Raw genomic sequence first — 27,998 nt, 5'->3', positions numbered from 1 at the left:
GTCCGGGTGGCCGAGTCCGGCACACCGCGGAGTGCGGGAGAGCCGCTTGGCTGGTGGAGCAGCGGCCGAGGCTGGGATGGCGGCGCCGCTCGCTCCGCGCGGGGGAGCCGGCGTTGCCGGCCAGTGCTGGTTGGTGCTGCTGCCGCCCCTGCTGCTGGCGCTGCTGCTAGCGCGGTCCGCGGGGGCCCTAGTGGAGGGGCTCTACTGCGGCACGCGCGACTGCTACGAGGTGCTGGGCGTGAGCCGCACGGCGGGCAAGGCGGAGATCGCGCGGGCCTACCGCCAGCTGGCCCGGCGCTACCATCCCGACCGCTACCGGCCTGAGCCTGGCGACGAGGGCCCCGGACGGACGCCGCAGAGCGCGGAAGAGGCCTTCCTGCTGGTAGCGACCGCCTACGAGACTCTTAAGGTGAGATCTGGGGACAGGGATTGGCAGCGAGGACTCCTGGCCGGCGGAGCAGGGTTCTTGGTGACCCCGGCTCTGAGCTGGGCCACCGTCACGACCCCTGGGATGTTCGGGATTTCCTACGGGGCTATGCGAAAGAACCCACACGCATGGATCATTGACAAAGATGGGAACCTCCTCGGGTCTTGGAGGACAGCTAGCCCTCTCCTTTTTGTGACAGTTTTTTGTTATGCAAAGCTTTGGGTATATCACAGTTTAGTGAAAGCACTTTAAAAACTTGCAACTCACACTTAGAAAGCAGAGTGATTATTATTACCAAGATCTGTGATAGAACACAGGAAAGGTCTCCAATATTAAATGACTGTGATGGCGCCAATTTGACGTAATTAGATTTCTGGGGATGGTATTAAATGTGACATTTAGGGGCATCTGGGTGGCTCAGTGGGTTGAGCGTCGGACTGTTGGTTTCTGCTCAGGTCATGCCAGATCTCAGGGTCGTGAGATCAGGCTCGTTCTCAGTAGGGAGTCTGTTTGGAATTCTTTCTCTCCCTCTGCCCCTCACCCTGATCTCTCTCTAAATAAATAAATTAAATCTTTAAAAAAATACAAATAAACGTGACATTTAGCTTGGGTTTAAGGACTTAGAAAAACACTAAGAAGAACAATGAACAAGCACTCAGAAGACCGGATATTTAACTCTTGGCTCCTATACCCCAGTATGACCTTGGATAGTGACTTAATATGTCACAGTAGCTGTTTCTTCATGTGTAAAATTAAAGCCATGATACCGCCTCACAAGGGTTCAGTCCTCAATGAGAATTGAATAAATGTGAGAAATCCCCTATACAGGACCTGCAAATACATACTTAATGACTTGGGGCTCAAGACTCAGAGGTTCTGTGAGGAAAAATTTTGTGAATATGGGTGTAGTTATTTGACAAAAGGTTTTATCAAGTCCTTTGGAGATGGGGAGATTTATCCTGTTTTCTTCTCCTACTGCAAAAATCAAACCATATAAGGAATCACAAAGTATAAATCATATTTGATGGAAGTGTTACTGCTTCAAGGGTCCCATCATGCTAATGTAACAGCAATTGTAGTTGTAAGGTGTTTCTTTCTAGCTTTTTTTTTTTTTTGGAGGTGAAGTTTTCCACGTTGCTTTGTAATCTGTTTTTAATGACTACTTCTAGTGGGTGTACTATAATTTAACCATGGATTATTTGTTCAGAATAGCTTTCCAGAGCTGAAAATACTGAATCAGGGACCTAAAGGCTCTTCATTCATGCTTTCCAGAGCAGTTTATATAATATGGATTCCTATTAATGAGTATGCCAAGTTCACTGTATTCTCCCTAGCATTGGTGAGATTTAATTCTCACTGGCAGTTGACTGAAGAATAGGTGGGCACTAGGGAAAGTGTAGACTCCAGAGGGTTAGTTGCTTATTATTTAGGGTATAAAGTGATTGAGGAAAGACTTCAGAAAAATGGGAAAGAACTTCTCCATCCAGGGGAACCCGGCATCTAAAGTCCCAATCTTTGTTCTTCTGCAGTGAAGAAAGGTAGTCCTCCAGACAAGCAGCCAGAAGGCTCTGGTGACACATAAAGAAGCCCTGGGAAGATGGAGAACTTCCAGAAGACAGGGCAGCAGAAACTCTGGCAGCTGCTGCCTTCTCTTGGGGTTGGAAATGGGTGGGTTTGGCATGAGAGTGGTGAACATGTTAGTAAGATATGAACTAAGAAAGACAGACAGTGGAGAAATTTTGCTGGGAGGAACCCCAACACTCTATTCTTGCCATTTTCTCGAAGAGACAAATTTGGAGGCTGATTTGATGAATCTGTAATGGTTGCCTCTAAAAATTTCTTCCCCTAAAGTTTAATGCTGATTTGTCAGTGAATAAAAGCTTGATAAAATAATTTTTCCACTTTGGGGCAGTTAAAAACTGGTATGTCTGGAGAAAGTAACATGTTTAATCTTGATCCCAACAAGAGGTTTACAGTTCTACAAATGTCTCTAAGCAGGAAACAAAATTGGAGTTACACTGATGGAGGAGGGAGTGAGAGAAAATGCTATCGTTTCCTCAGCCCCATTCAGTGTTACTCTCAGAGGAAAGGGATGTTTTGGTTTGGACCCTTGAAAACCAGACCAAAGTTCCATGAAAGCTATTTTAAAGTTATAGAGATGGACTTCTAAGTGGAACACCTCCAGAAACTTTATTGTTCAGACTTCATTGCAGATGTTCTCTCCTGAAATGAGGAAAAGGACTTTGATTTGCTGTATGTGAAATTTATTAAAAACAAACAAGGTGGTCAGATTTTATTTCTGTCATAATGGAAAATTATGAGTAAGCTGCCAGAGAATATCATTTCTGGATAATGCAGAGATCTAATGAACTAGAGTCATCCAGTTTGGATAGCCTCATCCTTCCAAATTATCCCCTTGAGGCAATGAGGATGTAACCACTACTTTACTCGAATTATATCTGTAGGCTAGAATGAGGGCAAGAAGTCCATGTGGCCTTTGCTAAGAGCAGGTCAGATAGAATAGTGGGAGAAGTTGATGAGTTCCAATGGCTCTGGAATGGAGATACAGAAGCCTATATGGAATTCCACATATCATCTCATGGAGGTAGCAGATGCCTACCTGGGACTGCTTCATTTCTGTTTGCTATTTGTGTTATACGCTATATCTTTCTCCATAAAGAATAATAGTAAGCCCTATGAAAGGTGTACTTATCTAAAGAGCCAGCCAAAAGGGAGGGAGGGACTCGGGAAGATTATGTCATCCTTCATAGCCATGTGCAGTTATTGCTGGCATATGGAAGAAGAAGCTGATTTTATGTTTTGTTTTGTAAAATGCATGGATTCCATTTCTGGAACAGTGTATTAAACAGAAATTGTTCCTTTTCTTGAACTCTGAAATAATTTAATTGTAAATTCACTGGAGCTGAGAGTCTTTTTTTTCCCCTCCCCCCATAGTTTTTTTTTTTTAAGATTTATTTATTTTAGAGAGAGCGTGTGCTCATGCGCACGTGCACACACAAAGCGGTAGGGGAGACAAAGGAAGAGGGAGAGAGAGAATCTCAAGCAGACTGCACACTAAGTGAAGAGCCCGATGAGAGGCTCAGGCTTACCACCTTGAGATCACAACATGAGTCAGAGTATGAGGCTCAACCGACTACACCACCCAGGTGCCCCTACCACCATAATTTTTTGATAACCTTTTAATTTCTCTTACTAGTTTGTTCAGCTCTCTTAATCTTTTTAATGTATGTGATATAAGAAACTATATTATATTTTCATTATAACCTTATAGTGGTTGCATCAAAACTTCTAATAATCAAGGATCTGTGAATGTTGATAATATGTGTATCACCAAAATGGGAATTTATATTTGTGAAATATAGTGGATTTATGGCTCTGGTTGTGTTGGTCAAATACATGCCTCTTTGAGAGAGAGAGGGTTTTTTTTTTTTTTGATGATGGGTGTTAAAAAAGTACACTAACATGATTTAAATACAGTTGGTGAGACAAGAAGATACTGTCACACTTGATCATTGTTATTTTAGCAACACAGATCACAGATTCTACCTGTGCATAGAGAGATTGAGGAAAACCAGAAAAAGAAGGACGGGTAATAATGGAAGGCAAAGGCACTGGTCAGATGCTTTCATTAAGTCGTGCTTAGTTCATATTCTCAAGTAACTTAAAATTGCGGTTCTCAGCAGGACTTTAAACCATTATGATCTCACACACTGCTTTATATTTGCTTCATAATATAAGCAAAGTTAAGACAATGAAATAGTATTTAGTGTATTTGACTACTGGGGATTCAGGGAATTCGTTCGGAAGTTAAGTAAATGGACTCTTGCTGTGTCAACATTAGATCTTTTTATGTGGATATAGCACTTATCACACTGCATTGTAAATACTGAGAAGCCCTCCCCTCTCCACTAAACCATCTCCCTGCCTTTTTGTTTGTATATCCATGGCACCTAGCCCAGTGTCTGGCACATCGGATAATGAATGTTTGTTAAATGAAAGAATGGTATCTGGAGATAGATTCAGTGGATTTCTGACATTTTGACATTGTTATGTGAAGCCTACTTTGGATTTTTATCCTAAATGTAGTTTTAAAGAGTGGTACAGATAGAGTAGATTGGATGACTATGAATGAAAAATTCCCAGATGAGAGAAAAATTGCCTTCTATTTTTAAGAAGAAGTTCTGTTTTTTGGTTTTTTTTTTAAGTGAGAACATTGATCCTTCTTGAATATAGATAAGAGTTGGATGAAGTAGATGAAATAAGGATGGCCTGGAAATCAACAAATGATGGAACAGGTGGAAAGAATGTACTTAGAACTGGGAAAATAGACTTTAACAGCATTTTGTAAAATCACAAAAGAACAGAAAAGGTCTTGGCAGTATTACTGGCTTGAGGTTATCTGATAAGGTAACATAAGTAGTGAGAGCCTTTTACTACTCTAGCCTTGTCTTGGCAGGGAAGTCACAGAACACTTTAGTTTCTTTTTATCAGCCTGATTGATGTAGCAGACCTTTAGCACTTATGAAGAATTTGGCACGGGGTGGGGAAGGAGGTAGATTCTAAATGCCCTGCCCTTTTATGTTACTGTTCATTGTTCTTTCCTAGTTTATTCTACTCAATCCTTTCTGTAACTGGTACTGAGGTGGGCACTAGGGGAGGAAATCATAACAATGAAGAGGGCACAGTTCTTGCCTTTAAGCTTTTAACATAACAAGAAGACAGATACTTATTGTTCGGTTATTATTTACTTAAGTTATATAATAAAGATACATGTAGATTATATTACAGCACTGAGAGGATACAATTATTTCTTCTTTGGGGGTTGGAGAAGAATTTACTCTTTGGTCTGGATCTAGAACATTCATCAAAGGTTGACAGTGAAGGGACATTTCTGGTAGAGGGAAAACTTGATCAACAAAAACATGGAGACATGAATGTGCAAGACTTGTCCAGGAATAAGGTGTAGTTTCCTGAGGTATTATAATAGTGAATGTTTTCTCTACCAATGATCACTTTTATTGTATTTCTCCCAAGGACTCTTCGTGTTGGGGAAAAATAGCTAACTGCACTTCTTAGTATTACTGTTTCTTTTTCAGCATCTATCCAGATTAATCATTCATAATAATTGGGTATTCGTAAAAATATAAACATGTAAATTTCTATTACAGTGTGATGCTTATAAACAGCGAAGTTAAGTAAACTTGATGGCAGATGGTTTTCATTTCACATGTCAACTCTGATTGGTCATGACTCCCTGAAACATTTGCAAAGGTTTTGAGTCTTGTCTGGGTTTAGTGGGAAAGATGAGATGTTCAATAGTGATTTCTCCCATGGGCCCAGAAGAAGGGTGTGGTACTTTATGTACCACACCTGTTGTTCCTGCTGTGAACCCAAAAGTGCTCTTTATTTTTTACTAATAACGTAATTTCGGCTGTTATTCCCTACTTAGGGCAAAGATTGACTGTACACCAAATATGTTTTAGTTCTATGATGACACATGATGTTATCAACAACCAATCAGAGCTTCTGATTAACATAAAAACTACTGAGTTGATATAATTCTGGCCAGAAGCTAAGCGCTTGAGATTTTAATTTAGCTTGTGGGGATTTATCATAGATAAAAGAACATTTTGAGATATTCATGGCACAAAAACCACTACTGCGTTTTTCACAGCTATTAGAGGATCTAGTACTTCTAGGTTAGAAGCCTGTCAGGTAAATGGTAGGGAAAATGTTTCAGGAGACTGGAACATAGTTTGGGATCAGGTGATGGGCAACCTTTTAATCTGTGTTTAAGAATTTGAACTTTAGGGGCGCCTGGGTGGCTCAGTGGATTAAGCCTCTGCCTTCGGCTCAGGTCATGATCTCAGGGTCCTGGGATCGAGCCCCGCATCAGGCTCTCTGCTCCATGGGGAGCCTGCTTCCTCCTCTCTCTCTGCCTGCCTCTCTGCCTACTTGTGATCTCTCTCTGTCAAATAAATAAATAAAATCTTTAAAAAAAAAAAAAGAATTTGAACTTTATGTATTGAATAGTGACCAGAGGTTTTTTTTGTTTTGTTTTGTTTTTTTCTTTTTAAAGATTTTATTTATTTATTTGACAGACAAAGATCACAAGTAGGCAGAGAAGCAGGCAGAGAGAGAGGGGGGAAGCAGGCTCCCCGCCAAGCAGAGAGCCCGATGCGGGGCTCGATCTCAGGACCCTGAGATCATGACCTGAGTCAAAGGCAGAGGCTTTAACCACTGAGCCACCCATGCGCCCCAACCAGAGGTTTTAAAGTGGAGAAATAACGCAGTCTGATGTTTCTTTCAGAAAGAATATTCTGGTAACAATATTGAGAATGGGTTCGGGAAGGCTGGAAGGTTCTTGTCTGAATTCATTTCCATCATTTTCTGGAATCTCAATTCCTCTTTGGTAACTTGAAAACCTCTTAGTTGGTGTATTTCACATTCTTTTCGCTTAATTTTGCTTCTTTTAAAGCTACAGTCACGCTTACCTTCTTTTTTTTTTACTGTGGGCCATCTTCATTTCATCTCCTTATCTTTCAAGGTATTGTAGACTGATGTGTACCAGCACACGTAATGGAATTGTTCTTAAGGCAAACAGTGGTGTTCTAAGTGTTAGATTTGAATGCTGCTCTTCATTTCTTCCTTCTAGAACTATCTGTGGCATTTGTTGTTGTTGGCCATGTAGCTCTTTAAGCTGCTCGCCTTTGACTCCCTCAGTGTTATTCTTTCCTGTTTCTCCTATCTTTCTAGTTGTGTCTTTTCAGTCTTCATAGTCTTCTTTTCTTCTCCCTACACCTTAAACATTGCTTTTCCTTAGAGTTCTGTCCTTTGGGTACTCTTTTCTTTTTGTTTTCTAAGCTCTTCCTGATGAAACTCAACCATATCTGTGACAATTCTAAAATCTGTGTATTCTCTAGGTTCATATTTTCAGTTGTGGTCTTATTTGTGGCACAGCTACCTAAAATTAACATTTTGGAAATCAATTTTGTTATGTTTGTTAAAGCATAACAGAGGAGAGAAGCAGACTCTGTGCTGAACACAGAGTGTGATGTGGGGCTAATCTTACCACCCTGAGATCATGACCTGAGCCAAAACTAAGAGTTGGACGCTTAACTGACTGTGCCACTAAGGTACCGCTGTCATGAGAGTCTTAAGAGATTATATACATATGCTTTGGGGCACAGAGTAACATGGTCCACACAGTGATTATAATTAGAAAATTTCAGGGCACCTGTGTGGTTCAGTCAGTTGAGCACCTGCCTTTGACTCAGGTCATGATCCCATGGTCCTGGCATCGAGTCCTGCATCAGGCTCCTTGCTCAGCAGGGAGCCTGCTTCTCCCTCTGCCTGCCACTCCCCCTTCTTGTGCTCTCTCTCGCTCTCCCTCTGACAAATAAAATCTTAAAAAAAAGAAAGAAAGAAAAAAAAAAAGAAAGAAACTTCACTGTTAATCCTCAACATGATTGGTTGTTTAACTCCCTTGATCATTAAGTCTTATTATACTTTTTAGTCTCTAAAATCTCTTTCTCCCTCAGTCTGCTCTTTACAATATTGTCAGAGTGAACTTTCAAAAAATAAACACACCTACTCAGTGCTATTGTTCTCATGCTTTAAAACATTTCATTTTTGAATAGCACAGACAACACTCTAGCACGTTAGGATGGCATATGATGTCCTTTCTACAGTTCTTATCCAAATCAGTTTTTTGACCACATTTAGAACACCTTTCGTCCTGAATTTCCCTAGTGCTCAAGCTTCAGTGAATTCATCCTATTCATTGATGCTTCTGTACCTTAACGCTTGCTGTTACCTTAGTCTGGAACAAGGTTTAACTACATCGTACTTGCTTTTCAGGATCCAGTACTCATTTCTTCTCTGCTGTGGATCCCATTACCAGTTGATCTCAGGCAGGGTTAGTCAGTCCTTTCTTGCTTAGCACATCAAATTGCATTTTTCTTGCTTGTTAGATTCTTCTAGATGGGAAAGTTCTTGAGACCAGGACATTATCTTGTCTTTTTATCCTCCTTTGTGTCCAGCACAAGACTTAATACCCTGCATAATTATTTGCTGAATTGGAAATAACTAAGTTTTCTAAAAGCTCAAGTAACCAAGTGGATGGTGATACTCTACTCTTAACTGAAATATGGAGGGACAGATTTGGGTTTTGAGCATGTTTACGTTGAGATATTTATGTTACATTTAGGAAATGCTTAGGAGATATTTAAAAATAGGACAGAGGAAAAGCAGATCTGAGTATCACTAATAATTAGGTGATACTGCAAATCATGGAAATTGTTGAGGGCACATGTAGATAGAAGAGAAGACACATGAGAAGATAGTTCCACTAGTGACTAGGGTCAAGGAACAAGAGGAGAAATAAAACTGATGGCAGTTAATTTTCTTCCTCTTTAATAAGATGTAATGGCTTGAAAATAAATTTAGGGAAATAGATTTTTTTTTAAGGATCATTATATATGTATTTATTTATTTATTTTAAATATTTTGTTTGTTTGACAGACAAGAGATCACAAGTAGGCAGAGAAGCAGGCAGAGAGAGAGGGGGAAGCAGGCTCCCTGCCAAGCAGAGAGCCCAATGTGGGGCTCAATCCCAGGATCTGGGATCATGACCCAAGCTGAAGGCAGAGGCTTTAACCCACTGAGGTACCCAGGCACCCCATATGTATTTCTTTAAAAATGGGGGTTAATACATTTTCTTTAAAAGATTTATTAATTTTGGGGGCGCCTGATGGCTCAGTGGGTTAAGCCTCTGCCTTCCGCTCAGGTCATGATCCCAGGGTCCTGGGATCGAGCCCCTCATTGGGCTCTCTGCTTGGCAGGGAGCTTGCTTCCCGCTCTCTCTCTGCCTGCCTCTCTGCCTACTCATGATCTCTGTATGTTAAATAAATAAATAAAATACTGAAAAGAAAAAGATTTATTAATTTTTTTTTTTTTTGAGAGAGAGAGAGAGAGAGGGAGAGTGAGTTCCAAGCAGACTCCACACTGAGTGTGGAGCCTGATGGGGGACCAGTCTCATGATCCTGAGATCATGACCTGAGCCAGAACCAAGAGTTGGTTGCTCATCTGACTGTGCCACCCAGTCACCCCAATGGGATTAATATATATTTTAAGAATGAACAAAAGAGAGGGAATTAAGATAGTGGAGGAGTAGGGGATCCTAAATTTGGTCCCTCAAACAGCTAGATAGTTATCAAATCATTCTGAACACTTGCGAAATCAATTGGAAATCTGAGAAAAGAAATGCAATTCTACAGATAGAAAAGCAATCACTTTTGCAAGGTAGGAGATGGGGAGACTTGAATCTGGGGTGATATATTGGAGAATATGATGAAGGGGAGGGAGCTTGCTTAAGAAGGTTACTGCAAAGCATTTTAAGCAGTGGAACACAAAATCAGAACTTTTAGAAGCCTGCTACAGTGTGGTAGTCCCTGGTTTAAAGGTGCCTAGGTGGCAAAACAGGGCAGAATCCCAGGTGGGACAGTTTGGTATCAGGCTCCCTGGAGTCACAAGAAGAACAATGGTGCCTGGGTGTGGCAGGTTTCCCAGGTACAAGAGTGGGGAACATGGCTGAAAACAGCAAGTTTAGGTGCTGGCTTTCTGCTCTGGGTTGCCATAAACCCAGCAACTGCTGCACAGTTAGTTGTGGCAGCTGTCTTGGCTGGTGTCAAGCAAAAGGCAGAAGCGTGGTGGGAGGAATAGCACAGGTCTGTGTGACAGGAAACTATAAAATGTGGAGTTTTGAAACTCAGTGGTGTGCCTGGGATAAAAATGCTTGGTCCAGGCCGGGTGAATGCAGAGTTCAGACAGAAACCAGGGAGATGAGAGTGATTGACTGCTTTTCTGTGAGAGCTCACTGGTCTGACCTTTCAGCTCCAGGACTAGAGAGTAGGGTGCTGCCATTTTTTTCCCCACCTATCAGTGCTGAAAGCCTTCAGAGAGCAAAATAGTGCCACATGGTGGAACCCAGAGTAGCTTGTGCTGAGCCTGGGCCCCTGGCAAGGGAGGCACATTTCTACTAGGGCAAGGCACTTAAGAATCAGTGCAATGGGCCCCTCCCCCAGAAGATGAGCAGGAACAAGTGGCTTGCACCAAATTTACTGATCATAGATGGCTACAACTCTTGGGGAAAATAGTATATAGCATTTGTGGGTTTTTTTTTTTATTATTATTCTTTAGTTTTTCAGTATCCTTTTGTTATTATTTTTTCAATTTCTATTTTTACATATATGTATATATATATTTTATTCTGTTTCTTTTCTTTGTATTTCTATGTACCTTTATTTATCTTTGTATATAATTTTCTTTCTTATTTTGAGATCTAGTTTCCTTTAACAAGTGGGCCAAACATCCAGGATCTAGTGTTTTGTTTTTATTTTTTTATTTCTTGTTTGTTTTTGTTTTTTTCTGATTTGTTTTGTGTGTTTTTTTTTTTTCCTGTTGTTATTATTGTTCTTATTGTTGTTTTTCTCATTTTTTCTTATATTCTTTTCTGGACAAAATGACGAGACTGAGAACCCCCCCTCCCCCCCAAAAGAAAGAACAGGAGGTAGTACTCACTGCCAGGGATTAAATCAGTATGAATATAAGTAAGATGTCTGAACTAAAATTTAAAACAACTATTATAAAGATACTAGTGGCCTTGAAAAAAGCATAGAAGACATTATAGAATCCCTTACTGTAGAAATAAAAGAACTAAAATCTAGTCAGGCTGAAATTAAAAATGTTATTACTGAGATGCAGTCCCAAATGGAGGCTATAAAAATGAGGATGAAATAGAGAGAAGAAAGAGTCAGTGATGTAGATGATAAAGTGGTGGAAAATAAGCTGAGAAGAAGAAAGAAAACTACTGGATCTTGAAGGGAGACTTAGAGAACTCAGTGATTCCATAAAGTGAAATAATATCCAAATAATAAGGGTCTCGGGAGATGAAGAGCAGGAGAGAGGGGCAGAAGGTTTATTTGAACAAATTATAGCTGAGAACTTCCCTAACCTGGGGAGGGAAACAGGCATTTATGTCCAGGAGGCACAGAGAACCAACCCCCTCAAAATCAGTAAAAATAGTTCAACACCTCAACATATAATAGTGAAGTCTGCAAATTTCAAAGATAAAGAGAAAATTCTGAAAGTAGTTTGAGGCAAGAGGCCCTTAATCTACAAGGGAAGAAACAAGGCTGGCAACAGACCTGTCCACAGAGACCTGGGAGACCAGAAATGACTGGCATGATATACTCAATGTGCTAAATGGGAAAAATATGCAGCTAAGAATATTTATCCAGCAAGAATTCAGATTAGAAGGAGAGCTAATGAGTTTCTAGGACAAACAAAAATTAAAGGAATTTGTGAACAGTAAACCAGCCTTGCAAGAGACATTAAAGGGGATCCTTTGAATGTAGAGAGAGCCCAAAAGTAACAAAGATTAGAAAGGAACAGAGACAATGTACAGGAACAGTGACTTTACAGGTAATACAATGGTAGTAAATTCATATCTTTCAATAATGTAAATGGAGTAAATGCTCCAATCAAAAGACATAGGGTATTAAAATGGATAAAAAAATAAGACCCATCGATACACTGTTTATAAGACATTCAATTTAGACCAAAAGACATCTCCAGAGTGAAAGTGAAGGGGTGGAGAGCCATTTATCATGCCAGTGAATATCAAAAGAAAGCTGGAGTAGCCATCCTTATATCAGACAAACTAGAATTTAAACCAAAAACTATAATGAGAGATAAAGAAGGGCACTATATCGTAATAGAAGGGTCTATCCAACAAGAAGATTAACAGTTGTACATATTTATGCCCCTAACTTGGGAGTAGCCAAATATATAAACCAATTAATAACAGAATTAAAGAAACTTATTGATGATAATACAGTACAATATAATAATACAATAATAATGTCTGTCATAGCAAAAGATAGATCAGTTAAGCAGATCAACAAGGAAATAAGACTTTTGAATGATACACTGGACCAGGTGTATTTAACAGATATAGTCATCCTAAAGCAACAGAATATACATTCTTCTCGAGTACACATGGAACATTTTCCAGAATAGATCACATGCTGGGCCACAAATCAGATCTCAACCAGTACAAAAAAAATCCAAGATTATGCCATGCATATTTTCAGACCACTATGCTTTAAAACTTGAAGTCAACCACAAGAAAAAATTTGGAAGGACCACAAATACATAGAGGTTAAAGAGCATCCCACTAAATAACGAATGGTGGGTGGGGAGGGGGAGCCTGCATGGCATAGTTGGTTAAGCATATGCCTTCGGCTCAGATCATGATGCCAAGGTCCTGAGATTAAGCCCTGTGTCAGGCTCCCTATGGGGAGCCTGCTTCTCCCTCTCCTCCCCACTTATGTTCTCTCTTACTATCTCTGTCTGTCTCCCAAATAAATAAATAGAATCTTAAAAAAAAAAAAAAAAGAATGACTGTGTAAACCAGGAAATTAAAGAAGAATTTTTGAAAAATGCATGGAAGCAAATGAAAGTGAAAACACAACAGTTCAGAACCTTTGGGACGCAGCAAAGGTGGTCCTAAGAGGGAACTATATAGCAACACAAGCCTTTCTTAAGAAACAAGAAAAGTCTCAAATACACAACCTAACGTTACACTAAAAGAGCTGGAGAAAGAACAGCAAATAGAGTACCTGAGTGGCTCAGTCAGTTAAACAACTGACTCTTGATTTCAGCTCAGGTTGTGATCCCAGAGTCCTGGGATCAAGCCCCGAATTAGGCTGTTAGGCTTACCACTCAGCAGGGAGTCTGCTTCTCTCCCTCTTCCTCTGCCCCTCTCCCCCTCACATGCGTAATCTCTTTCTCTCTAATTAAAAATAAACAACAAAAAAAACCCCAAAAACAGCAAATAAAGCCTAAATCCAACAGGAGAAGAGAAAGAATAAAGATCAGAGCAGAAATCAATGATACAGAAATTTAAAAACCTGTAGAACAAATCAGTGAAACTAGGAGCTGGTTTTTTGAAACAATTAATAAGATTGATAAACTGCTAGCCAGACTTATCAAGAAAAAGAAAGGAAGGACCCAAATAAAATCATGAATGAAAGAGGAGAGATCACAACCAACATCAAAGAAATACAGTTTTAAGAACATATTATATGAGCAACTATATGCCAACAAATTCAGTAATCTGGAAGAAGTGGTTCATTCCTAGAAACATGTAAACTACGAAAACTGAAACAGGAAGAAATAGAAAATCTGAACAGAACCATAACCACCAAGAAAATTGAAGCAATAATAAAAAATCTCCCAACAAACAAGAGTTCAGGGCCAGACGGCTTCCCAGGGGAATTCTATGAACATTTTAAAGAAGAAATAATAACCAGTTCTTCTGAAGCTGTTTAAAAAAACAGAAATGGAAGGAAACTTCCAAACTCTTTCAGTGAGGCCAGCATTACCTTGATCCCCCAACTAGACAAAGACCCCACCAAAAAGGAGAATTACAGACCAATATCTCTGATGAACATGGATGCAAAAATTCTCTCCAAGATACTAGCCAGTAGGATTCAACAGTACATTAAAAGGATGATTCATCACAACCAAGTGGGATTTATTCCTGGGCTGCAAGGGTGGCTCAGCATCAACAAACCAATCAGTGTGATACACTACATTAATAAAAGAAAGGACAAAAATCATATCCTCTCAGTAGATGCAGAAAAAGCATTTGACAAAGCACAGCATCCTTTCTTGATTAAAACTCTTCACAGTGTAGAGATAAAGGGTACATACCTCAATATCATAAAAGCCACCTATGAAAAACACAGCAGATATCATTCTCAATGGGGAAAACTGAGAGCTTTTCCCCTAAAGTTAGGAACTCAGCAGATATGTCCACTATCACTACTTTGTCCAACATAGCACTACAAGTCCTAGCCTCAGCAATCAGACAACAAAAAGAAATAGAATGCATCTGAATCAGCAAAAAAGTCAAACTCGCACTTTTCCCAGATGACATGATACTGTGTGGAAAACCCAAAGACTCCACCCCAAAATTGCTAGAACTCATACGGGAATTCAGCAAAGTGGCAAATCGGCATTTCTATACACTAACAATGAGAAGAAAGAGAAATCAAGGAGTCAGTCTCATTTACAATTGCACCAAAAACTATAAGATAACTAGGAATAAACCTAACCAAAGGGGCAAAGGATCTGTACTTAGAAAACTAGAGAACACTCATGAAAGAAATTGAGGAAGACACAAAGAAATGGAAAAATGTTCCATGCTCATGGATTAGAAGAACAAATATTGTGAAAATGTCTATGCTACCTAGAGCAACCTATACGTTCAGTGCAATCCCTATCAAAATACCACCAACTTTTTTCACAGAGCTGGAACAAATAATCCTAAATTTATATGGAACCAGAAAAGAGTCCGAATAGCCAAAGGAATGTTGAAAAAAGGAAACCAAAGCTGATATCACATTCCGGACTTCAAGCTATATTACAAAGCTGTAATCGTCAAGACAGTATGGTACTGGCACAAAAACAGACACATAGATCAATGCAACAGAATAGAGAACCCAGAAATGAACCCCCAACTCTATGGTCAACTAACGTTCAGCAAAGCAGGAAAGAATATCCAACGGAAAAAAGTTTCTTCAACAAGTGGTGCTGGGAAAATTGGACAGCCACGTGTAAAGGAATGAAACTGGACCATTCTCTTACACCATACAGAAAAATAAACTCCAAAGGGATGAAAGACCTAAATAAGAGACAGGAATCCATCAAAATCCTGTCTATTAAAAATTTGGCATTTTTTGGAGTTGCTGCCCAGCAAGCAGCAACTCTTTGACCTTGGCCATGGCAACTTCTTACTAGACACATCTCCAAAAGCAAAAATGAACTACTGGGGTGGGGGACGCCTGGGTGGCTCAGTTGTTAAGCATCTGCCTTCAGCTCAGGTCATGATTCCCGAGTCCTGGGATTGAGCCCTGCATCGGGCTCCCTGCTCGGCAGGCAGCCTGCTTCTCCCTCTCTCACTCCCCCTGCTTGTGTCCCTTCTCTTGCTGTGTCTTTCTCTGTCAAATAAATAAATTAAATCTTAAAAAATGAACTACTGGGACTTCATCAAGATAAAAAGCTTTTGCACAACAAAAGAAATAGTAAAACTAAAACGCAACCTATGGAATGGGAGAAGATATTGCAAATGACTTAGCAGATAAAGGGCTAATATCCAAAATCTGTAAAGACCTTTTTGAACTCAATACCCAAAGAACAAAAAAATACAGTCAAGAAATAGGCAGAAGACATGAACAGACATTTCTCCAAAGAACACATACAGATGGCCAATAGACACATGAAAAAATGCTCATCACTTGGCATCAGGGAAATACAAATCAAAACCACAATGAGGTGTACCACTTCACACCTATCAGAATGGCTAAAATTAACAACTCAAGAAACAACAGATGGGGGGGCGCCTGGGTGGCTCAGTGGGTTAAAGCCTCTGCCTTCGGCTCGGGTCATGATCCCGGGGTCCTGGGATCGAGCCCCGCATCGGGCTCTTTGCTCAGCAGGGAGCCTGCTTCCTCCTCTCTCTCTGCCTGCCTAGTTGTGATTTCTCTCTGTCAAATAAATTAAAAAAAAAAAAAAGACACTTTAAAGAAACAACAGATGATGAGGATGTGGAGAAAGGGGAACCCTCTTACACTGCTAGTAGGAATGCAAACTGGTGCAGCCACTCTGGAAAGCAGTATGGGTTTTCTGTGACAAGTTAAAAATAGAGATACCCTACAACCTAGCGATTGCACTACTAGGTATTTATCCAAAGGATACAAACAGTAATTTGAAGGAGCACATGCGCCCCGGTATTTATAGCAGCATTATAAACAATAGCCAAATTATGGAACGAGCCCAAATATCGATCAGCTGATGACTGGATAAAGAAGATGTGGTATATACCTCCACTGGAATATTACTCAGCCATCAAAAAGAATGAACTCGTGCCATTTGCAGCAGTGTGGATGGAACTTATTTATTATGCTAAATAAAGTAAATCAGAGAGACAAATATCTATGATTTCACTCATATATGGGATTTAAGAAACAAAGATGAACAGAGGGGAAGGGAAAGGAAAATAAGATAAAAATAGGGAGGCAAACATTTATTTATTTATTTATTTATTTTAAGATTTTTCATTTATTTATTTGGCAGACAGAGATCACAAGTAGGCAGAGAGGCAGACAGAGAGAGAGGAGGAAGCAGGCTCCCCGCTGAGTAGAGAGCCCAGTGCGGGACTCGATCCCAGGACCCCAGGATCATGATCTGAGCCGAAGGCAGAGGCTTTAACCCACTGAGCCACCCAGGTGCCCCCATAAGAGACTTTGAAAGATAGAAAACAAACTGAGGGTCGCTAGAGGAGAGGTGGTTGGGGGTAAGGGGTTACTGGGTGATGGGCATTAAGGAGGACACTTGATGTAATGAGCACTGGGTGTTATATGCAACCGATGAATCACTAAATTCTGCCCTGAAACTAATAATATAGTATGTGCTAACTAAATTGAATTTAAATACAGAATTTTAAAAAAATGTACAAAATATTATTACATTTTCATATATTATTGATTCCTGGCCTTTAACATCCTAAAATGGTTTCTACTATCTGTGTAACTGAAAATTTTTACTGTAAAGGTGGCTGCAATATCAGATTATTGCAGTTATGTATCTTGAGATCAAACAGTTCATTATTTCAAGGGCAAGAACGTAATATTTTTTGCCTCTGGGGAGGGGGGAGAATGATAATTTTTCTAAGAGAAGGAAGGATTCAGTGCTTTCTTTGCTTGTGGGTTTCCTCTTGTTCACTTTTGATCTAGATATTGGTGGTTATGTTCCAGTCCTCCTGCATGTGCCCACAAGGATTGGGAGTGGAGTGGACACCAGCAGAAGCACCATTTTTTCCTGTAGACATTAGAAACAAGGAGCTTTTTGCCCTGCTTGTCAAGGCTCAGGACAGAGAGGAGGAAGAAACAAGTATAAAGGTTTTGGTTTTGGAAAGAAGTTGGAATCTCCTGACCCTGGGACCTTAAGATCCACAAAATTGCTGAAAGAAAAAGTACTACCTTATTGAAAGGTAAGACATTAAACTGTTTTAAGGTTTAAGCCGTTTTAGCCACAGTAGCATGTTTTCATAAGCTGTGAAATCAAGCAGTCATTTCTGCTAAGCCAAGATTTTTGTGAAATAATCACCCATCCAGCCTTCCTGGTGAGATAGAGACCTGTATGGCTCAAGGGATGTTTATAGTGAGGGAGAGCCTTTATAAAATGGTACTCATTTTTTAAAATGACATTTACTGAATGCCAGGCACTGTGGTAGGCTTTGGATATACAGAGATTAAAGTGTCAGTCACCCTACCTATCTTCCAGAAGTTCTTATTCAAGGAAAAGGAAAAAAAACTGATGATTACAATGTGATAAGTGCTATAATAAATAGGTCACATGTGTAATAAGAGTGGTCTAAATCTGAAGCAGTAATGTTTGTGTCCTAAAGGATTAATGGAAGCTCTTGAGGCTGGAAGAAAGGGATGGATATTTGAGGTAAAGAGAATTATATGTTTAAAAATATAAGTATGAAAGGGTGTGCTATATTGTAAGAATGCACCAAATTGCAGAAATTACCTGATGTTTGCTCTGGGGCAGAAGAGGGGCAAGTGATGAGATGTTGCTAGGTGAGAGTGGATTAATTATGGAGATCTTGTATGCTAAGGAATTTTTAGCTTACTTAATAGCCATGGGGCAGCACTGAAGATGAAAAAAATTGTGGGACTACCTGAGTTTTAAGATGGATAGGAGAAAAAATAAGTATAATGGTTTTAAAATAAGTATGTGCCTGTAGCTCTCAATGGGATCCCAGTCTCTTGTCTTTTTTGCTAATATTCCTCTATCCTTATGTTCTTACTAGGTTGATTCTAAACTTTGTAGGTTACTGGAGAGTAGGATTTTGATTTAGACTATTGAGAACTAACTCTCCAATTTGTGCCAACCTTGAACGCCTTCCAAAGTGTATTATGCATGTCTCAACCTAAAATAATTTTCTTCATTCTGGAGAGAAAGCTGTAAACCCAAGAGTAAAGATGATGGTTAACTAATGCTGTAACAAGGAGGTGGCCAATTCTTCTCGTCTTTAAAAACAAGATCATAAATTTATGGTGACACCCCCCCCCCCCGGCCATGGAAAAGAAAATCATCCTAAGAGAAGTCAGACTTGATCCTGAAATCTGCGGGAATTGGTTAATTTGAGGACTTACTAGAGGGTCCTGGTTGCAGTAGAGAGGCCAGACACAAGGTACAGATTTTGGAGTGGCTGTTTGCTAAAGTGTTAGTTGACGATCCTATTTTGGAGAAGCTCGAGACTCAGTAAAGTAAGTCACACATTTAGGGACCAGTGAGAAGATGGTGACTGTAGTGGAAGATCTGGGTGAACTGTTTGAATAGGGCTTTCTGCATTCTGTGGATTGTGACCTTCACTAAGATAAGGGAACAAAGAAAAAAAAAAAAAAAAAAAAAAAAAAAAAGATAAGGGAACAAAGAAGGAAGGATATTATTAGTGGATCTGTGACATTCACATAGTAGATTTTAATGGCATTCAAAGATCTTGCTGTATACTTTAACCAGAAGGAATACAGTCAGGCTGGGCAAATGGCTCTGTATAGATAATGATGCTGGAGATCTGTTGGAATCTGATCTCGGTATGGCAGTTGGTTTCAAAACTACATGTAATCTAGTTGGAACAAGGAGAAGAATCGTATTTGAAGAAATACATTTCAAAAGTCATCTGCTAAGATTGGGAAGCTGAATTAAAAGTCAAAGATTTTAGACCAAAAGCAGAACATTTCTATAAAATTAGTCCAAAAAGCAAAAACTGGAAGGAAAATTGAAAAATTCTTAAGATGTCTTGAGGTACTCAAAATGAGATACATCAAGAGTTTTAGGCTTTAGTCTTCAGAGCTATCTGTGACCTATAAAGTTTCTGTATGTCCTATAAAGTTTCACCCTCTTTAGGTTAGAAGCTCTAAAGTATGATAATTGCTTATAGAAAGAATAATATATTGACAATTGAGGTGTGTGGCAGTTACCGCAGAAAATCTTTTTTGACAGAAAGGAACATTCAAGGAGTAAATTTGAAAATGATAACAACCTGAGCTCAGCCCTCCTTATATAACAGTTCTCATACTGACCCTCTAAATAGTGCTAGGGAATAGAATTTAAATATATTTATATTTAATTCTACTAGATACTAGTTTATTTAGTTTGAAATTCTAATCAGAGGTAAAAAATATTTTGAATGTGCTGAACCTAAGAGAATTGTCATTCAAATTCAGAATTTTTTTTTAAAAAAATTTTCTTTAAAACTTTTTTTTTAAAAATTTAAGATTTTAATTATTTGAGAAAGAGGGAGCATGCACAAGGTGGGGGAGGGGAGGAGGGACAGAGGTTCTCCCTGCTAGCAGGCAGCCTGACACAGGGCTCAATCCCAGGACTCTAGGATCTTGACCTGAGTCCAGGGCAGACATTTAACTGACGGAGCCCCCCAGGTGCTTCCAGAATTCTTTAAAAAAAAAAAAGAAAAGAAAAGAAAAAGGTTTATTTATTTATTTGTTTATGAGAGAAAGTGCGTGTGCACAAGGAGGAATAGAGGGAGAGGGACAAGCAGACTCCATGCTGAGTGCAGAGCCCGAAGTGGGGCTCGGATTTCAGAAGCCTGAGATCATGACCTGAGCCAAAACCAAAAGTCAGGTGCTTAACCACTGCACCACCCAAATGCCCCACAAATTCAGAATTCTTAGTAGAAAATACATGATTTTAATGGTACAGAAGAGATTTTTTTTTTTTTAAAGATTTTATTTATTTATTTGACACAGAGAGATCACAAGTAGGCAGAGAGGCAGGCAGAGAGAGAGAGGAGGAAGCAGGGTCCCTGCGGAGCAGAGAGCCCGATGTGGGGCTCGATCCCAGGACCCTGAGATCATGACCTGAGCCGAAGGCAGCGGCCCAATCCACTGAGCCACCCAGGCGCCCCCAGAAGAGATTTTGTCATTAGCAAACTTATTTTAAATCTAAGAAACTGCATGTTGGAGAATCAGGCGGTCCATAATAGACCTGAGAGCCTCTGTCTGTGGTAGGAAAGCACTAGATGTAGATTTTGAAATGCCTTTAGTTAAGTATTTGCAACTTTATGAATGTTGAATACTTCATCCTAGAAAGACATCCTCTAGGTTAAAAAAGGTTTTTTAAATTTTCATAATGATTTATAGTATACTCCCTTATATAAGAGTAAAGAATTTGTTGTGGTTTTACTCGTAACATTTTTTGAACAAAGAAAAAATGGGGGTGCATGGCTGGCTCAGTTGGCTGGCTATAACATGCAACTCTTAATCTCTGGATTGTGAGTTCAAGCCCCACATGGGGGTAGAGTTTACTTAAAAAAAAAAAAAAGACAAAATAGGTTTCCTGTGTGACAAAAAAAATCAAATCATAACCCAATTTAATAGTTCTTCAATGTATGTAGCTCAGTAAGAGACTGGCATTTATCCCTATTTAAAATTAAAGGTTTTAAGAAGTGTTTTATTTGAGAACACTCAGAGTAGCATTTCAGAATGCTATGATTTTTTTTTTTTCAATGTGTTTGTATGATTAAGAAGTAAGTATATGTTAACTTATTTATGAGCTGGGCTGTGACAGTGTCATAGTAGTATTATAATATGTGTTATGTATTTGTAATGTATTTTTGTATAATGTTGCCATTTGATATTCAGAACACTAAAACTAGTAGAGCAGATATTATCTCTTACAAATGAGGAAGAGTTAGGCTTAGAGAGGCTAAAAATATCACTTGAAGTCACAGAGTTAAACACTCACCATTATACTGCATCAGGGCTTCTTTGATATGAGCATAATTCAGTTTTATAGGCATAGACTGGCTTCGTCTGCATTTTATTGTCTTAATCATTGCTTTTAACAGAAAACTTTCTACACAAGGCTGGAAAATGATTGTGAATATCTGTAGTAGAGACAAACATTTGTTCCTATCAACAATTATTGAGAGAAGGTATCAACATGTTCTGAAGTAACAAGAACACAGCATCCTTATTACCACCATAACACTGGCTTACACGGCAGGATTAATAGTTATTAAAATGATTTTCTTTTTACAGGAGGACTAACAATACTTAAGAATTTGGAGAGATTACTTTTATTATGGTTATACCTAATATGAAAGTTCTAGAAACCAGTTTATGTGTGCTTTTGAAGAGTGGTAGGGAATTTTTTGATTCTGATAGTTTCACTTCTTTTATTCAGATTAATCGTACAAGGTTATAAAATTTTGTTTGACTTAACAGATTATAAATTATGGCCATTTTCTGAAATACCCTATGAAATTGTGTATCTTGTTATTTTACAGGATGAAGAAACACGAAAAGATTATGACTACATGCTGGATCACCCAGAAGAGTATTATAGCCATTACTACCACTACTACAGCAGGCGCTTAGCCCCTAAAGTGGATGTTAGAGTTGTGATTTTGGTCAGTGTATGTGCTATTTCAGTGTTTCAGGTGTGTATTGATGGAGGTGTGTGTCTGCATGTGTGTACTTGAGTGCACGTTGCCTAGTGCTGGTCATTAAAAGTGAATTAGAAGTATCTTTTTATAAAATTTTACCTGTACTTGAGACTAATTTTTTTAGAGTAGAAAAATAATTATTTATTCAACCAACTTATTAACCTTTGTTAATTGGAACCTTTGTCAGTGGCAAATCCAAGAAATTGATGAATAACATCATTATATAGTAAGAAAACCCAACAAAGATCTTTCTCATTGATTTCTTTAGAGCATTTCCCTCCTAACCTAATAATATAACTTTTGTAGGACTTTTCAATGATTGCCCATAATATTTGTGAAAATCCTGAACTTTTGATTTTGACCTGACAAGTCTTGGCACCTATCCACCAAGTGCCAGGAAGTGCTTGCCATCACTGTAACAACCAAAAATGTCCCATGCATTTCCACTGCCTGCTAAGGGCAGTTTTACTTTGGTTGAAACTACTGAAGTAGATTAAAATAGTAATCTTTGATGTTGTTTTAAATGTCGCAAAAATTTAACTTCGGCTTGAAATGAGTTTTTCCTACTGTTAAACTAACCACAGCTATCATGTCTTATTTTAGAGGAAAAGAACATGTCAGGTGACTAGAATGAATCAATTTGCTAGTCTGAAAAATGCTTCTCTAGTTTAATTCCCAGAAATAGGATTCACTTTATGTGACAAAAGAATTACTATTGAATACTAAGGTTGTGGGTTTTGAATGTATCTGCTTTTGCAGGAATATTTTCCTTTCAAAGGGGAAGCAGGGATAATTTTACCTTTCTGTTTTAGATATAATACCCTGGGGGCACCTGGGTGGCTCAGCGGTTTAAAGCCTCTGCCTTCAGCTCAGGTCATGATTCCAGGATCCTGGGATCGAGCCCCGCATCGGGCTCTCTGCTTGGCGAGGAGCCTGCTTCCTCCTCTCTCTCTCTCTCTCTGCCTGCCTCTCTGCCTACTTGTGATCTCTATCTGTCAAATAAATAAATCTTTAAAAAAAAAAAAAAAAAAAAAAGATATAATACCCTGGTAACATTTTTTCCCCCTAGTCCTAATAGAGTGCTACTATAATATTTCAAGATATTATTGGTGTAACTGCAATATTCTTTCAGTAAAACAGCAAATGAAATGTGGAAATGTGAATAGGACGTTTCCTGACAATTAATGAAACCCTTTATGTATATTTATCAAATAAGTTACGTGTTTTCCAGTCAAATAAGAGTTCAAACGTGTTAGAATCCTTTACTTCAGAATATGATGAGCATTAACTGTATATATTGAGATGGTTTAGGGAAGAGATGGGAATAAATATAGTTGCCTTAGTCTATAGCCTGTGATTTTTCTTCTTTTAAACAAGTTCCTCACTGGCTAGTTTTGCCATTTAACTCTTCCCCCCCAGAACTTAGATCACAGTCTCACAGTCTTAAAAACAAAAAAAAAAGATTTCTTAATGGTGATCTAGGGAAAGCCAAATGGTAGATCTGAAATCACAGATGTGATGTGATTCTATTGATTTATCACCTAATCTTGGGTATCTCCTTTCTGAATTAATGGCTTTTGGCCTAGCTTAGGGCTTACCTAATTTATCCAGCTTCAGGTCCCATGTACATGTGGGCATTATTCAAGTTCATCTTTTACTTACAGAGAAAGATGATTGAGGTCCCTATTTTCTTAAATTAAGTAAGCTCTATGCTGAATGTGGGGCTTAAATTCATGACCCCAAGATCAAGAGTTGTATGCTGTACTGACTGAGCCAACCAGGCACCCCTTGAGGTCCCTGTTTTTAATCAGAATTGCTTTGGGTGGGGGGGATGGTGTTACCAAGGTGCACTTTGATAGTAAAAATGACCTATTTTTCTTTGTTAAATATTTCAGTTTTTCAGCTGGTGGAACAGCTACGACAAGGCAATCAGCTACCTAGCCACAGTGCCCAAATATCGTATCCAAGCCATGGAGATTGCCAAGCAGCAGGGGTTACTCAGAAAAGCCAAAGAGAAGGGCAGAAACAAAAAGTCCAAAGAGGAAATTCGTGACGAGGAGGAGAGTATCATAAAAAACATTATAAAAAGTAAAATAGATATAAAGGGAGGCTATCAGAAACCCCAGATATGTGATCTTCTCCTGTTTCAAATTCTTTTAGCACCTTTTCACCTGTGTTCATATATAGTCTGGTATTGTCGGTGGATCTATAATTTTAACATCAAAGGCAAAGAATATGGAGAAGAAGAAAGACTATATATCATACGGAAATCCATGAAGATGTCGAAATCTCAGTTTGATAGTCTAGAAGATCATCAGAAAGAAACTTTTCTTAAACGAGAACTCTGGATAAAGGAGAATTATGAGGTGAGTAATTATTTGCTGGAGTTTTTGTGTCATCTTACTTATGAAATTAAAATTTGGTGTAGGGGAAGGGATCACAGAAATGCACTCCAGTTTCTGAAATCCAAGATTTAAAATTATGAATAAAGATCTTATTTTTATTGAAAGTGTGTCTATATTTAGTAGTGGGACAGTAGGTTTTTAACCTGTAATTTGTCTTAAAAGATGAACTTCCAATATTTTAATTGACTAATGCTAAAAATCTTAATGATGGTCTAATTGTTATGTTAAACAGCAGTGGGATAATAATGTATGATTGCAAGGATGTCACAACAACTTTCTATTAATTGCTGTAATTAAAATTTGTTCTTTCCCACATTTTCTTTCAGTCATATAAACTTAGCTACAGGGATTAAAAAACAAAGCAAACATGGGAATAAGGGAGGGAGGAGGACATGGAAATGTTGAAATAACTTCATTTCAAAATAGAGCACAGAAGCTTCTGTATAATAACTAACTTACGTATGAAAAGTTACTTTTATTTTTTTTTAAATGCCTCCAAAGTTTGGGCAGTTTAATAATTGTTATATTCTGTAATTGTCAGCTATACCAGTTACCTTGAGGTGATCAGCTGCTTAGCTAAAGTCTTAAAGGAACTATTTATCTCATCATAATGATACTATTTTAGGTTCTGGGCAGAATTAATTGGCTAATGTATTAAAGATAAGAATAAAGCACAGTGATGGGGCACCTGGTCAGTCAGTAGAGCATGTGACTCTTGATCTCAAGGTCGTAGTTTGAGCCTCACATCAGGGTAGAGTTTATTTAAAAAACCAAACAAACTCGGGGCACCTGGGTGGCTCAGTGGGTTAAGCCTCTGCCTTCGGCTCAGGTCATGATCTCAGGGTCCTGGGATCGAGCCCCGCATCGGGCTCTCTGCTCGGCAGGGAGCCTGCTTCCCCCCTCTCTCTCTGCCTGCTTCTCTGCCTACTTGTGATCTCTGTCTGTCAAATAAATAAATAAAATCTTTAAAAAAAAAACAAAACAAACTATAGAGAGGGTATGTGTTATGGTGAGTGCTGTGAATTGTGTAAGACTGATGAATTATAGACCTGTACCCCTGAAACAAATAATACATTATATGTTAATTTTAAAAGGATATTAAAAAATAAAAAGAATACAGTATAGTAAAATCTTAAGAAATCTGAATATATTTGTGTTTTTAGTTTCATAGACATTCTTTTTTATATGTGGTATCCTAAATTGGTTTTACTGAAAGTAGAGTACCAGTTGGAATTATATTTAAGTAACTTACTATGAATTGCCAGAATGTTTTGGCAAGTAGACATAGTTAGCCTGCTTGTAAATAATGTAAAAATGGAAGGTAACATACTATTTTGCTCCTGAAGTACTTAAAAAGTTTTCTCTTAAGTAGGGTAAGCAGCCCAGTTCACAAAACTGTATCTTTCATGGAGTACTATCCTGAATTACCATGTTATTCTGTGAGGTGATCTTAGTCATTACTTCCCAGAATTTGGAAGTAAAGTCATTTCTTTCTAAAATTTAATGAAACTGGTTATGAAAACTTGTCCATTTAGTTTCATCTGACTTCCACAAAAGTTACAGAAATGAAGATTTTCTTTGTCCTTAACCTATGTGGTTTGTTAACCCTCTTTGGGAACCTTAATAAAATATTTTGAAAAACCAGTAATTATCTTTGATTTGGAGACAGTTGTATACATAAGGTCATATTATTCCTTGGTTAGGATCAACAAATACTAAAGGCATCAATTAAATTTTCAGAGCACAGGGCGCCTGGGTGGCTCAGTGGCTCAGTGGGTTAAAGCCTCGCCTTTGGCTCAGGTCATGATCCTGGGGTCCTGGGATCGAGTCCCGCATTGGGCTCTCTGCTCAGCGGGGAGCCTGCTTCCCTTCCTCTCTCTCTGCCTGACTCTCTGCCTACTTGTGATCTCTGTCTGTCAAATAAATAAAATCTTTAAAAAAAAATTTTTTTTCAGAGCACCGTATTAAAGAAATAAAGTGTGATTCTTTAAGATTGAACATTAGTTGTAGAGAGGAAATGCTTAAACTCAGCTGATGTATGATGTCAGTGAGGAAAAGAATATATTCTTAGGTTACAGAAATCAGTGACAAAAATTACTAAGCTCTTGTACAGGTATTTTTTTTTTTTTTAATTTAACACCGAATGTTAAGGTGCTTAACTGCTTAGTATTTTTAGATGCATGGTCTTCAGAAGACAAGTCAGTACATTCATAGGAAATGTTTACCTAAAGTTATATTTGAAAAATGTAAATATGCCATAAGATAATGACAAATGTTTCCCTTTGGGTGGTAAAGTCATTTAGTGTTATTTATATGTACAGGTTTATAAACAAGAACAAGAGGAAGAACTAAAGAAAAAATTGGCGAATGACCCCAGATGGAAGAGATACAGGAGATGGATGAAGAATGAAGGGCCTGGACGGTTAACATTTGTGGATGATTGAGGATTGCGGGAATGCTACTATGCCAAACCTTAATTGTGATATTTTCATAACTGAATTATTTTAGAAATGTATCAACTGCTCCTCAGCAGTACTTAAAATTCCTCAAATATTTGATTAAACAGAATAATGTAGAAATTTAAATTTTCCCTTAAAACTTTATACATAAGACATTTATTATGATTGTTCAATTTTTATAATCTATTTGTGGATTTTGTTAAATGATCTGACATGAAGATTTACTTGTTGCCATTTAAAATTTTTATATGTTTAGTTAAAAGATTTGACATGAAAATTTATTAGATACCATTTAAAATTTTCACGTGTTAAGTGTTTATTCTTTACAAGTGTTTCCTTATTCTTTGTTATAGTGCTACATTTTTCTGCTTCCATGGCCTCTAATATTTTCACAAAACATAAAAAATTCTAATTACATTGTGTCTTTAGACACGGACTTCTTCGGCAAAATGATTTCAACTGTCATGTCATCTCATTATAGTCATTCTAGGATTGAAATATTTTCAAAATATCTCTCTAGGAGAGTCTTCTGCTAGAATCTGCTTATACTATTTTCCCCCATAATATTCTTAGTAAGATCAGAAACTCTCCAGGAGAGTGAATCAACCTTCATGTCCTTGTAGGATGATCTTGATTACAGTCATTATAGGACTATAACTATATCCTCGAACATTTTTTCCAGAAGAGACCTTAAAAAGGTCTTTTGTACCACAGTATTGCTTTCCCAAACCCCTTCAGTTTAAAAAAAAAAAAAAAAAAAGAAAAAGAGCAGAAATAGTGTACTGAAAAGTTGTTCATGTATTATTAAGTCCTTGAGTCATGAAAAATCCAGTGTACGTGAGTGTATTTACATGCATTTAAACCAGAAAGAGGTGCATGGTTGTGTGCTATTCTTTCAAACAATGAAATATATGTTTTATACACGTGGAAGTGAAAGTAATTCACACATAAATTGACTGAAGCAAGTATGATACTGCATCAAGGTATTGATACACAATCATGATAGTGAATCAGTCCTCCTGTTAAAGGATTTATCTCATTGCTTCATATTAATAAAATGGTTGCAATATATCACAAGT

General features: G+C 38.3%; 1 protein-coding gene across 1 annotated transcript; it reads left to right on the top strand.

Annotated features, from left to right (window-relative positions):
- The first annotated feature begins 1 nt into the window (after position 1).
- On the top strand, positions 2–27,990 carry DNAJC25 (DnaJ heat shock protein family (Hsp40) member C25). The gene is made up of 4 exons (XM_046022768.1): positions 2–409; positions 21,897–22,049; positions 23,951–24,421; positions 26,782–27,990. The coding sequence occupies exons 1-4, from the start codon at positions 77–79 to the stop codon at positions 26,902–26,904; spliced, it is 1,080 nt and encodes a 359-aa protein (XP_045878724.1). The 5' UTR covers positions 2–76; the 3' UTR covers positions 26,905–27,990.
- Positions 27,991–27,998: the final 8 nt, after the last annotated feature.

The sequence above is a fragment of the Meles meles genome, chromosome 11 (assembly GCF_922984935.1).
Source record: "Meles meles chromosome 11, mMelMel3.1 paternal haplotype, whole genome shotgun sequence".
NCBI classification, from domain to species: Eukaryota; Metazoa; Chordata; class Mammalia; order Carnivora; family Mustelidae; genus Meles; species Meles meles.
Note: the sequence above shows the minus strand (reverse complement) of the source record. Positions and strands in the feature narration are given on the sequence as shown.

Bases quoted from the DNA above. Each gene is read 5' to 3' on its own strand.
- DNAJC25 (XM_046022768.1), top strand. From the start codon at position 77: ATGGCGGCGCCGCTCGCTCCGCGCGGGGGAGCCGGCGTTGCCGGCCAG. The intron at 410-21,896 runs GTGAGATCTGGG...GTTATTTTACAG, and splicing joins CCGCCTACGAGACTCTTAAG to GATGAAGAAACACGAAAAGA. The intron at 22,050-23,950 runs GTGTGTATTGAT...TAAATATTTCAG, and splicing joins GTGCTATTTCAGTGTTTCAG to TTTTTCAGCTGGTGGAACAG.